This window comes from Pongo pygmaeus, chromosome 16 (genome assembly GCF_028885625.2).
Source record: "Pongo pygmaeus isolate AG05252 chromosome 16, NHGRI_mPonPyg2-v2.0_pri, whole genome shotgun sequence".
Lineage (NCBI taxonomy): Eukaryota > Metazoa > Chordata > Mammalia > Primates > Hominidae > Pongo > Pongo pygmaeus.
This window is the reverse complement of record NC_072389.2, coordinates 35026342-35039303: the sequence shown is the minus strand read 5'-3', so window position 1 is coordinate 35039303 and position 12962 is coordinate 35026342. Positions and strand designations below refer to the sequence as shown.

At 45.3% G+C, this 12962-nt stretch overlaps 1 protein-coding gene across 1 annotated transcript in view; it reads left to right on the top strand.

Annotated features, from left to right (window-relative positions):
• TRPM1 (transient receptor potential cation channel subfamily M member 1) overlaps nt 1–12962 on the top strand; it is a 110028-nt gene that overhangs the window by 39371 nt on the left and 57695 nt on the right. The window contains exons 5-12 of the mRNA XM_054451996.2: nt 598–793; nt 2714–2927; nt 3620–3744; nt 4560–4731; nt 7478–7652; nt 8068–8191; nt 9245–9317; nt 10115–10215. Of these exons, the coding sequence (XP_054307971.2) occupies nt 598–793; nt 2714–2927; nt 3620–3744; nt 4560–4731; nt 7478–7652; nt 8068–8191; nt 9245–9317; nt 10115–10215 (1180 nt within the window). The remainder of the gene's footprint in view (nt 1–597; nt 794–2713; nt 2928–3619; nt 3745–4559; nt 4732–7477; nt 7653–8067; nt 8192–9244; nt 9318–10114; nt 10216–12962) is intronic.

Genomic DNA, 12962 nt, shown 5'->3' with positions numbered 1-12962 from the left:
AACTTTGGGAGGCCAAGGCAGGCGGATTGCTTGAGCCCAGGAGTTCGAGACCAGCCTGGGCAACATGGCAAAATGCTGTCTCTACTAAAAATACAAAAACTAGCTGAGCATGGTAGTGCGTGCCTGTGGTCCCAGCTACTAGGGAGGCTGAGGTGAGAGGATCACCTGAGCTTCGGGAGGTCTGGGCTGCAGTGAGCTATGATGGCACCACTACACTCTAACCTGAATGACAAGAGAAAGAAAAATCTGGAAGGTCAACTCTATGTTCGGAGGGCATGTCTATACTTTGTCACAGAATGTTTAGTACTTGATGTTTATACTGATGTTATCAAGACATCAAAAATTTAAAATATTTTCCGAAAGAAAGAGCAACCATCCAACGTGTCTAAAATCGACTGGCATATAAAGAGATGTGCACTGATTATCTGGAAAAGGCCATCAGATGGGGCATTTCTGTCCCTAATAACGCTGGCTTACTAAAGTGTTAGTAGGCTCCTGTTTGGGCCCAACTCACCTGTTGAGGTTAATTCATCTTTGCTAATGAAGGGGAAAGGGGGAGATTGTTGTAGAAAGACCCTGCTTTGCCTTTGTTTTCAGGTGTTGCTGTGGCCAGTTCACCAACCAGCATATCCCCCCTCTGCCAAGTGCAACACCCAGCAAAAATGAAGAGGAAAACAAACAGGTGGAGACTCAGCCTGAGAAATGGTCTGTTGCCAAGCACACCCAGAGCTACCCAACAGATTCCTATGGAGTTCTTGAATTCCAGGGTGGCGGATATTCCAATAAAGCCATGGTGAGAAAGGCATTCAGACATGGTGCCGCTAGGATCACAGCTTTCACTGGCGGCCAGTCTCCCAGCCCCAAACTGCAGATACCCGGTCTTCTTCATGGCTGTGGCTCAACCTTCCTAGATATTTTATTGAAAAACCAAGAGATATATCTGTGCACATCGCTTTTAGCCATGAGGCTCGGAAACTGGACACCATTGTAAAGAACATCTAGTGTCCCATAAATCCATACCAAAGCTCTGAGTCCACAAACCAGGCTCTGGCCCAACCCTGCAAACACACTCCATTGCTCCGTCTTCAATAATGAAAGACAAATTCCTTTTTCTAATAACTGTGGACCTGCAGCCCCCTTAGCTGTGTTGAGAGTCTTTGGAAATATTTCCCTCTGAGGTCTGTCCACAGCTTCCCTGGGCCTGCACTCAGCTGGCCCGAGAAGGACCAAGGTCCCTCACATTTGCATGTAAACAGGGAGTGCCCTCTGCCCTTCCAGTGAGCCCTGCCAGAGTGGGGGAGGCTTCAGCTCTGTGATCCATTCCAGCTCACTCTGAATTACACTCCTACATGCCCAGTCACAGCCTTTTTGCAATTTCATTTTATTTCACTGGCCCAACATCACTTTTAAAATAAAATTTAGTTGTGTTCCAAATGCTGCAATATACAGTCTTCTGAAATGGCACCCTACATATTAGCCCAGACACAAAGAAGCAGTTCATAGGAGACAAGGCATCTGAGCATTAGTAACCTCCTCCTCACTTTGAAGAGAAGGTCAAGTTCATTTGTGGGCCCATGATCCCCTGACCCATTTACTCAACAACATCCTCATCCAACTTCTTGGGCCACTGTTCTAGCTAAGCCAGCTTTGGAACCTATTCCTCCAAGGTTAAGATTGCCAGATAAAATACAGGACACCCAGTTATATGTGAATTTCAGACATATAATGGATACATTTTCGGTACAAGTATGTCCCAAATATTGCATGATTTATTGCATTTAATAAAAACGTTGTACTGAAACATTTTTCATTGTTCCTCTAAAATTCAAATTTAACTGGGTGTCTTGGTCTGTTTGGCTGCTATAACAAATTGCCTTAGGCTGGGTAATTTATAAACAACAGAAATTTATTGCTCACATTTCTAGAGTCTGGGAGGCCCAAGATCAAGGTGCCAGCAGATTTGGTGTCTGGTGAGGGCTCATCCTCTGCTTCATAGATGGCACCTTCTTGCTGTGTTGTCACATGGCAGAAGCAGAGAACAAGCTCTCTGAGTCCTCTTTTTTTTGAGATGGAGTTTCCATCTTGTTGGCCAGGCTGGAATGCAATGGTGCAATCTTGGCTCACTGCAACCTCCGCTTCCCAGGTTCAAGTAATCCTCCTGCCTCAGCTTCCGAAGTAGCTGGGATTACAGGTGTGCACCACCACACCTGGCTAATTTTGTATTTTTTTAGTAGAGATGGGGTTTCAACATGTTGGTCAGGCTGGTCTCGAACTCCTGACCTCAAGTGATCCACCTGCCTCGGCTTCCCAAAGTGCTGGGATTACAGGCGTGAGCCACCACGCACAGCCCTGAGTTGTCTTTTATAAGGACACTAGTCCCACTCATGAGGGATCCATGCTCATGACGTAATCACCTTCTAACATCCCACTTCTTAACACTATTGCATTGGGAATTAGGTTTCCCCGTGAATTTTAGGGGAATACAAACATTCAGACCATGGTACCAGGCATCTTTTATTTGTATTTGCTAAACCTGACAATCCTCTCCAAAGTTGCCTTCAGTCACTTGGCCACAGACTCACACAGAGTCCAGGGCCCTGAGGGAGAGACAAGCCAGGCAGTTCTTGCTTGGACATGAGCAATAGCCTCACTCCCCTTTGACACGAGAAGCAAAACCAAGAACGGAGGCTGAGTGCCACACACTCTTTCACAGTATATCCGTGTATCCTATGACACCAAGCCAGACTCACTGCTCCATCTCATGGTGAAAGATTGGCAGCTGGAACTCCCCAAGCTCTTAATATCTGTGCATGGAGGCCTCCAGAACTTTGAGATGCAGCCCAAGCTGAAACAAGTCTTTGGGAAAGGCCTGATCAAGGCTGCCATGACCACCGGGGCCTGGATCTTCACCGGGGGTGTCAGCACAGGTAAGAGCAGGCCTTTTCCCTCCCGATAATCAATGTGCCACCCAGAACTCATTGTGGTCCCCAAAGAGCTTCCTAATAACTAAGGACAACAAAACATATTGCATCCTGATCCCATTTATGACAAAAGTGAAGTCTTTATTCCCTAGCTTGTGTTTTTTACTTTGATATGACTCTTAAAAAAAAAACAGCAAATACAGTAATGATTGTCATAATGGTCAACATCTCTGGGTCACCCATGACATGCAATATTCCTTGAACTGAGCCCTGTACAAGCATCATCTTCATTAGACCTCTCGACAGTCCTTTTCCTGTTATAGGAAAGGAAACTGAGGCACAAAGACATTAAGGAACATACCAAGCAGTCTGGCTCTCAATTTTCACTGAAGGCAGCCAAGGAATGCCAAAAAGACTCCAGTTATTTCCAACTTTAGGCCTTAGACATCTGTAAAGGAAATCCCTGCACAGTTGCTTTGGTTTCTGTTTTTGTTTTCCCGTTTCTAGAGTTAATGCAAGATTGCTAGTTATCATGAGCTCAGACTTTCAGTGTACTTTGTTTTAATGACAAAGATGAGTATGTCTCACCCCTGATCTGTAGGGGATGTAGGGACTCAGGGCAAGTGTCCCTAAATGTCATGAATGATGGTATGCTGGGAAGTAGAAGAACCTAAAATATGACCAATGGCTGCTCACAGGTGTCATCAGCCACGTAGGGGATGCCTTGAAAGACCACTCCTCCAAGTCCAGAGGCCGGGTTTGTGCTATAGGAATTGCTCCATGGGGCATCGTGGAGAATAAGGAAGACCTGGTTGGAAAGGATGTAAGTGTTTTCTCTGCAAATGTTGGCAATTTTTTAAAATTAATGATTGATTTTGAGGTAACTGTAGATTCAGATGCAGTTGTAGGAATAATAAGAGAGCTTCCTTGCAGCCTTTCCTGTTCCTCCAATGGTAACATCTTGCGAAACCATAATGCAAGATCACAACCCGGATACTGTCATTGATAAGGTCAAGGTGCAGAATGTTTCCATCAACACGAGGATCCCTCCTGTTGCCCTTTCATATACATATACCTCATTCCTTCCTAGCCCCACCTCCTCCTTAACCCCTGGAAACCACTAATCTGCACCACCCCCCATTTCAAGAAGGTTCTGTAAATGGAATCATATAGTAATGTAACCTTTGGGGACTGGCTTTTTTTTCACTCCACATAGTTCTCTGAACAGGCGTCCAGGTTGCCATATGTATCGGTCTTCATTCCTTTTTACTGCTGGATGACATCCCACGGTATGGAGGCACCAGTTTCTTTAACCATTTTTCTGTTGAGGAACAGTTTGGCTGTTACAAGTAAAGTAGCCATAAACATTCCAGTGCAGGATTTGAGGTTAACAGAGGTTTTCATTTCTCTATGATAAATGCCAGGAGTGCAATTGCTAGGTTGTCATTATCTAAAACAATTAACTTTCTTTCTATTTTAATGTAACAACTGGCAAAAATAAAACCTTCAAAAGGCAGGGTAGAGATGTGAGAATAAGTTTTAGTGCAGTCACTCCACACATATGTATTGTGCTTGCTTCCCTTGTTGGTCTTAACATCCAAGTCCTGCAGGTCTGATTTGCTTTGTGCACTTTGTCAGGTAACAAGAGTGTACCAGACCATGTCCAACCCTCTAAGTAAGCTCTCTGTGCTCAACAACTCCCACACCCACTTCATCCTGGCTGACAATGGCACCCTGGGCAAGTATGGCGCCGAGGTGAAGCTGCGAAGGCTGCTGGAAAAGCACATCTCCCTGCAGAAGATCAACACAAGTAAGTGCTGGCAAAGGCACGCACTCCTCCTGGGCTGATGCCATCACAGTGGAAACAAGGATGAGAAGGAGATTGCCCAAGGGGATTAGAAGATTAACCTTGCTTCTTGTTAGGTCAACAGAAAATGACTCACCTAGATGTCTTACCTTAGCCACCTACCCAATCACATTCACTGGGCTACATGGGGATGCTTTGCCCCAGGTTCACAAGTTAGCACGAAACAACCCTCAGTGCTCGCCATGGTGATGGCCTTGCCCACCCTGTTGCCCAATGGTTCTTGTTCCCTGTAATTAGTTATTATTTTTTAAATGTTTTAACAGGAAAACAATTTCTCAAAGATTTAGTATGATTCCTTCTATTTGCTGATAAGTATTATGTGATCATTAAATATCTCTGTAATGCTGGGCCTTTCATGATGGCCAGGTGGGGACACATCTGGAGAGGGCTGCAGGAGCCATCTGCTCCTGAAGGGGCATCATCCTTGCTGGTCCTGAGAGGGAGCTGTCACTGTCAGACGAAAGCTGAGGTTGAACTAGAGAGAAAGATGCAAACCTCAACCGGATGAAATAATGATAACAACTGGTTAGAATTACAATAACTGGTATAATCTCTTGGAGCATGTTTATACTCCAGTAATTCTTAACGTCAAACAATTGTTAATCAATCTGAAAGAGTAGTTTGTTTTTCCCATTACTGCCAAGATTTTTGTGGGAGACCATCTAGTCCTGGCGAATGGTCATTGGGAAGCATCATGTATGGGACTGATGCTGCAGAGTGGGTAGAATGAGGATGGCCTACTAGGAAAAGTTGTAGATTTCCGAGAATCAGATCTCGATGAATACATTGGTCGATGACTGAATGTTTTTTGTTCTCACATCTCTAATTTTTCTGGACTTGTAAGTTTTTACAACACCCCACTTCACCTAGCCATGTGACTTGTGGGCTTCCCTTTGTCATCCTTCGCCTAGGGCTCTGAGCAGGGCAGGGACAGCAAAGGGGTGCTCAGTTGTCACTTCCCACAGCACGGAGCTTCGAGGACTCCAGCCTAAGCCAAGAAGAACCTGTTCTACTCTGTTACTCGAAAAGAAGGTGATTTGGCCACCATATTCCTAAAGATTGAAAATACTAATCCTTGCTTGGGTTGGAAATCTCAAAGGCAGAGTCCAGGATATCTTAGTTCATTTTTCCAATATCTCCTGGTCAGGGCTTGACACAAAGCAGACCCTCAATGCATGTCTGCTGAAATGAACTTAGCTGTAATTACTCTGGTGGACACAGCAGAGTCATTCAACATATGTAAGAGTCCCTGACTGTAGAAACACCTCATGGAAGCAAATTAGAAACTCTGAAATGGCTCATTTGAAATTCTCCAATCTTCTCATAACCAATGCTGGCAGATCTTTATCTGAAGCCCTTCAGAGCTGAGACCAACGATACTTCCACTTGCCTTTAGTTAATGTCGATCAACTAATTCCCATCACAACTAATGGACAGCTGGTGAAATAGGCTCAGAGTGTGATCTGTCATGGCCAGGCAAATGTGCCTCCACTCCCATTTCCTTCCCATTCCAGAATCCCAACTTCCTGGAAACTTCCTGCCAGCTCTTGCTTCCCAGAGCCATCCCTGCAGGTTCTGCCAGCAAAAGTTAGTTGGTGCCCCCTGTGTTCTTGAAGAGTCCTATTAACTGATAGAGACAGAGGGAGGACTCTGCGAACAGGTCATTAACTGATGGGCCACTAGTGGTCCACGTGGCTGCATCCAAGATCAGCGCTTTATTCCAGCCACTGAAGACAGAAACGTCAACAAGAACAGTGTACCTCATGTGTATGCTACTTAACGTTTACAAAATTATTTGATAGCCAAACACATATTCTGATATTTTTACAACTGCAGGAGTTAAAGGAAGCACTGTGATTGTTCACCTTTTACAAATGACTGTCTAAGGCTCTTGGTGATTTGGTGATTGGCCCAATGTCATAAGGGAGAAGCCAGGAATTGAACTGCAATTTCCCCGGCTGGTCCAGATCCCCTTTCATCGTCTCATTCTTCAGGGACAGCCATCAGGATGGGAATTTCAGACCATGGGCTAGGACAGCCAGGGAGATATTTTTCCAGCCAGGAATATCTTCCAGTATTTCTCGGTGGTCACCTTGAAGTAGCCCAAACATCAGGTGGGTGGGTTATTCAGGAGTTTAACCATATGTGAGTCAGAAAGTTTCAGATTTTGAGGTCCTGGTTTTCCCAGTGAGGCCATAATATGTGACAGAATGCAAGAATGATAATTGGGCTGGTCACAGTGGCTTACACCTGTAATCTTAGCACTTTGGGAGGCCGAGGCAGGTGGATCACTTGAGCCCAGGTGTTTGAGACCAGCCTGGGCAACATGGCAAGACTTCATCTCTACCAGAAATTAGCTGGGTGTGGTGGCATGTGCCTGTAGTCCCAGCTACTCAGGAGGCTGAGGTGGGAGGATTGCCTGAGCTGAGAGGGAGGTTGAGGCTCCAGTGAGCCATGATCATGCCACTGCACTCCAGCTTGGGGGACAGAGTGTGATTCTATCTCAAAAAAGAAAAAAGAAAAGAAAAGAAAAAGAAAATTGTTATCACGTGCCTGAATTCCTTCCAGCCAGATAGAGCATCCCCCAAGTCATAATGTTTTTACTCTTCCCCATACTTCAGGAGTTAAAACGATGGGGGCAGACAGTGCAGGACACAGGTGGTACAGGCAAATGTGGTTTGTGTTGCAGGACTGGGGCAGGGCGTGCCCCTCGTGGGCCTCGTGGTGGAGGGGGGCCCTAACGTGGTGTCCATCGTCTTGGAATACCTGCGAGAAGAGCCTCCCATCCCCGTGGTGATTTGTGATGGCAGCGGACGCGCCTCGGACATCCTGTCCTTTGCGCACAAGTACTGTGAAGAAGGCGGGTAGGATTTCTGACGCGCGAGGAAGGGCGGGTTCGTAACTCCCTCTTCGTTGGGCCAAGGAGAAAATCTAAAGTGGTCTGCTTAGACATTCCAAACGTGTTTGAATCAAGAAGATTTGCTAGATCTCCTCTCCCATTTCCTCAGGTCAGCATCCGGGGGAACCGTCAGAGGCAGGGTGTTCCTGATGGAATTCTCTCTCCCTCATTTCCAACCTCATTTGCCGTTAGAAAGTTTGCAGCAAAGCTTGAATTTAGGACAAGTGAGAATACGGTGTTTGACTATGGTCACTTTTTGTCTCCTGTGTCAGGATATCCTCCCACAGCAAAGTCTCAAATCAAAGACAGAGAGATGTCTGACTCATTCATATATAGATTTAACTTGCCTTGTTTTGTTCTCTTGCATTTTCTTTGAACAGAATAATAAATGAGTCCCTCAGGGAGCAACTTCTAGTTACCATTCAGAAAACATTTAATTATAATAAGGCACAATCACATCAGCTGTTTGCAATTATAATGGAGTGCATGAAGAAGAAAGAACTCGTAAGTGTCTTGAATTTATTTCCAAACAAGCTCTGTGGAGAGAATTATGTTTCCTTTTCTAATTCCACCCATGTGTGCATGACAGGGTTATTCATATTTTAGTCCGGCCTTTTCCGAGAGACAGTACAAATGCATACCAAATTGGTGGCTGTGTCCACATAACAGAAGCTGAACAAGCCCACGCAGGGGAGGGCCCCTGGTGCTTTTGAACCTTAGCAAGTGGGGCGTGACACCATACAACACCCTCTGAGGCTCATAATATTACTCAGATTGATAGTCTTGGGGAAAAGGGCCACATACCACCCTGTCAGGCATGTTTACAAAGTTCTGTTATTTTATTTCCCACTCCTTCCCTCTTCCGTTGCATTTACAAGCAATAGGCACTCTTGTCGTGCACCTAAGACGGCCTCTTCAAAATTCTAATTCCTACAAATATCTCCTGTCTGATTAGATACGACTTTGCATCTCCGATGGCGACTGAGATTTTGGAGTGTAGCTCCCTCCTCTCGAGGGTGCCAGAACGGATGGGGAAAATAATAAAGTCAGCATGCAGGCAGGCACCCCACAGCAATGCTGTAACTTCTGGAAATCAGCCGGGCACGGTGGCTCACACCTGTAATCCCAGCACTTTGGGAGGCTGAGACAGGCAGATCACCAGAGGTCAGGAGTTTGAGACCAGCCTGGCCAACATGGTGAAACCCCAACTCTACTAAAAATACCAAAACAATTAGCCAGGCATGGTGGCATGCACCTGTAATCCCAGCTACTTGGGAGGCTGAGGTAGGAGAATCGCTTGAACCTGGGAGGTGGAGTTTGCAGTGACCCAAGGTAGCGCCATTGCACTCCAGCCTGGGTGACAAGAGGGAAACTCCATCTCAAAAAAAAAAGAAAAAGAAAAGAAAAAAAAAAGAAATCAACAGCACTTGCTCTGAAACTGTTTAGTGCTCAGGATCATTTTATTACATGTCAGTCTCTGTGGTCATTTTGTAACAACACCCCATGTCTCCTTCTTGTTTTCAACTTGGCTTTAACTCGGTCTGTTCACATTTTCAGGTCACTGTGTTCAGAATGGGTTCTGAGGGCCAGCAGGACATCGAGATGGCAATTTTAACTGCCCTGCTGAAAGGTGAGCTCTCAGGAAATGGTGACTCCTGTCCCTTTGATGTTGGTGTGGCCGGCAATCCTTCCCTCCCGGCCTCCCATGGACTATGTCTGCTGGTGCTAGACCCTGAGCCAGCCAGGCCGCTTGAACAGTCTCAGCATGAAGCCACGGCAGAATGACAAGGCTCGCTACAGGTTTCTGTGGGGCAGAGGTCTGTGGGTGCTCCTGGACCATCATGGGCTGAGGTCAGAACCGTTTCTATTTGTAACTGGTTCATTAAGGGCTTCAGCTCCTAGAGTGTAAACATCAGATGGGTTCCTTTGCAATCACTGCATTCCACAGTGTTCTGTCTAATTTCCCTGTCTTGGCTCTAATGACAGGCTTCAGGCCGGTGTTCATGGCCGGGCGGGGGTCTGCTCTGGGATGCACACTTCCTCCCTGCCTCTCGGTTAGCCTGGTGCCGTGAGGGGGCAGGGAGGACAGAGAGAGGGGAGGGGTCACTGTCAGGCTGGCTGCCTGGCAGTCCCAGGATTCCAGCCTTCCTCGAGGTCATCTCCAGGGTCCTCGAGTCACTGGGTTCCTCTTCTGTCCCTCCCAAGGAGACCATGCACAGCTGGCATGGGAAGAGGCTGCCTCCACCTTCCTCCAGGGAAGCTCTTTCAGCTTGGGGCCTTTGTGGTCATTCAGGGCGAGAGCAAAGCCAGCAATGCTTTGTTCTAGGCCAGCAGCCCACGGGAAGCCTGTGCTCACCACCCGGTACCTGCCAAACCCTGGTGGTCCAGGCGTGGAGTGAAAAATCATTCGGTTTCTTGCCTTTTCAGGAACAAATGTATCTGCTCCAGATCAGCTGAGCTTGGCACTGGCTTGGAACCGCGTGGACATAGCACGAAGCCAGATCTTTGTCTTTGGGCCCCACTGGCCGGTGAAACTGTTTTTTTCAATTCATATCATTGATCATGACTTTGTACAAGTGACATATTAGTATGTTCTCCCTTGTGACATGGAACTCAGGAAATTATGTGGGGTTTCTGATGATATGATATGTAATCTATTAGGATCATTAGAAGATGTTGCTGTTTAACTTCAAAGAACCAACAGGAAGTAATTCCGCATTCAAACCAGTACTCCTGAAGAAATTAATCACCAAATATTTTATCATTGCTGATGAAAGTGGGTTTTTACCTTTTTAAAGAAAAAGAAGAAGAAAGAAAATAGCTTATTAAAATTTAATGCAATGCTTCCATCCAGGGCAATGATTTTTCAAACTATGTTCCATGAAACCCTGGAGGCCTAGAGAACTCTGTGTGTGTGTGTATATGTGTGTGTGTGTGTGTATGTGTGTGTCCGTATGTGTGTTTAGGGTGTCTGTGTGCATGTGATGTGTGGTGTGCCTGTATGTGGTATGATTATGTGTAGGTGAGTAATGTGTGTGGCCATGGGTGGTATAGTGTGTATGTGGGTGTCATTAGGAGGGTATTGTGTGTGTATGATATGGGATGAGCAGTGTGTGTGGGGTGTTGAGGAGTACTAATGTGTGTGTGTGACATGGGGATGAGCGTGTGTGTGTGAACACACATAAGTCTGCATGATAAAGGACTGCAGGCCTCCTACTTCTTCTTCAGTCAAAGCAGCTTCTTTGATCCATTTTATAGATTAGGAGTCAGGATAAATTTGTGTTTGCAAAAAGGGCTCTGCTGCTTATGAAAGGTAGTAGGAATATCTAGAGGGTTTATGTTGGTTTTAAAAACCACATTTCTTGGCCAGATGCGGTGGCTCACATCTGTAATTCCAGCACTTTGGGAGGCCAGTTCGGGAGGATTGCTTGAGGCCAGGAGTTCAAGACCAACCTGGTCAACATAGTGAGACACCATCTCTACAAAAAATAAAAAAAATTAGCCAGGCATGGGAGTGCATGCCTATAGTCCCAGCTACTTTGGAGGCTGAGGCAGGAGGATTGCTTGAGCCTAGGAATTTGAGGTTACAGTGAGCTGTGTAACTGCACCACTACACTACATCCTGGGTGAGAGAGTGAGATCCCATCTCTAAAACATAAAACAAAAAACAATGCAAAACCATTTCTCAAAACATCCCTGGCATATTGCTGCACAAATGCATTTTACTTAACTGCCTCTGTGTTTAGGTCTCCCAAAGCATTTAATTGCCTCCCAAAGCATTTAATTGCCTCCCAAAGCATTTAACTGCCTCTGTGTTTAGGTCTCCTGGAAGTTGCTTCCACACATTGCCATAACACGTTTTATCACTCTTTATTGATTGATCACCTGTAGATGGATCCATCAATTCTCCACTTGGTAATAGAAGGAAGTAGATTGCTCACTCTGCTTCCACTGCCCCTGTTCCTCCTGGATTTGATAGTTGCCTATTTAATTCTATTTTTTCTTTTTTTGAAATGGAGTCTCACTCTGTTGCCCAGGCTAGAGTGCAGTGGTGTGATCTCAGCTCACTACAGCCTCTGCATCCCGGATTCAAGCGATTCTCCTGCCTCAGCCTCCCAAGTGGCTGAGATTATAGGCACCCAACACACCCAGCTAAATTTTTTTGCATTTTTAGTGGACACAGGGTTTCACCATGTTGGCCAGGCTGGTCTCAAACTCCTGACCTCAAGTGACCCGCCCGCCTTGGCCTCCCAAAGTGCTGGGATTACAGGCGTGAGTCACTGCACCCAGCCCTGTTTAATTCTTATATTGGTCACCTTTATGATGGTAAAGAGTACGTGGAACCATCTACTTGTTTGGTCCGCTTCAGACTCCCATTTTGTTAAATGAGGAAATTCAATCTATACTCCTCCTTCCTCTCCCGACAAGTTCCATCTTCCTAATTCAATCAGCCTCACCTTTTACAAGGTGCTTGACATGGTGAACATGTACATATCATTCTTTAATCATTATTGAGGTCCTGCTTACATCTTACTCTTTAATCATCATTCAGTTTTTGTACTTAGTCTCTATGTTGATTCTAAAAAAATGGAGAAACCAGCAGCTTTGACATTGCTGTGATTACAAGAAGATTGTTCACTGCTGAACCACATAGTAGGATTGAAGTCAAAGAGAAGGAAAGGTAGTCCTGGGTCATTTATCTGGCTCACACAAAGGAAAATATGACAGGCATGAAGGTTTCTATCATTCATCAACTATTTAAAATTAGGTGACATTTTAATTTCCTTCATATTTGGACCATGACTTATTTGAATAGATATTTGCTTTTCTCCACATTTCTAATTGATTCTCTTTCTTCTTCCAAATATTTGCCTTGATGTCATTGCTGTATCTATTCTTTTTTTTAAGTATTTTTATTGTATCTTTAGTTTGGTTCCAAACAAATAGATGTAAAGTTTGGTACATGCCTATGTACACTTGCCACTGCTAATGTTGAGGCTTATACTAGTCCGTTTTCACACTGCTATAAAGAATAGCAGTCTTCTGAGACTGGGTAATTTGTAAAGAAAGGAGGTTTAATTGACTCACAGCTCCAAATGGCTGGGGAGACCCCAGGACACTTACAATCATGGCGGAGGGCAAAGGAGAAGCAAAGGCACATCTTACACGGCAGCCCGTGAGAGAGAGAAAAGAGCACAAGGGGCTGCCAAACATTTTTAAAACCGTCAATTTTCATAAGAACTCTTTCACTATCATGAGAACAGCATGGGGGAAA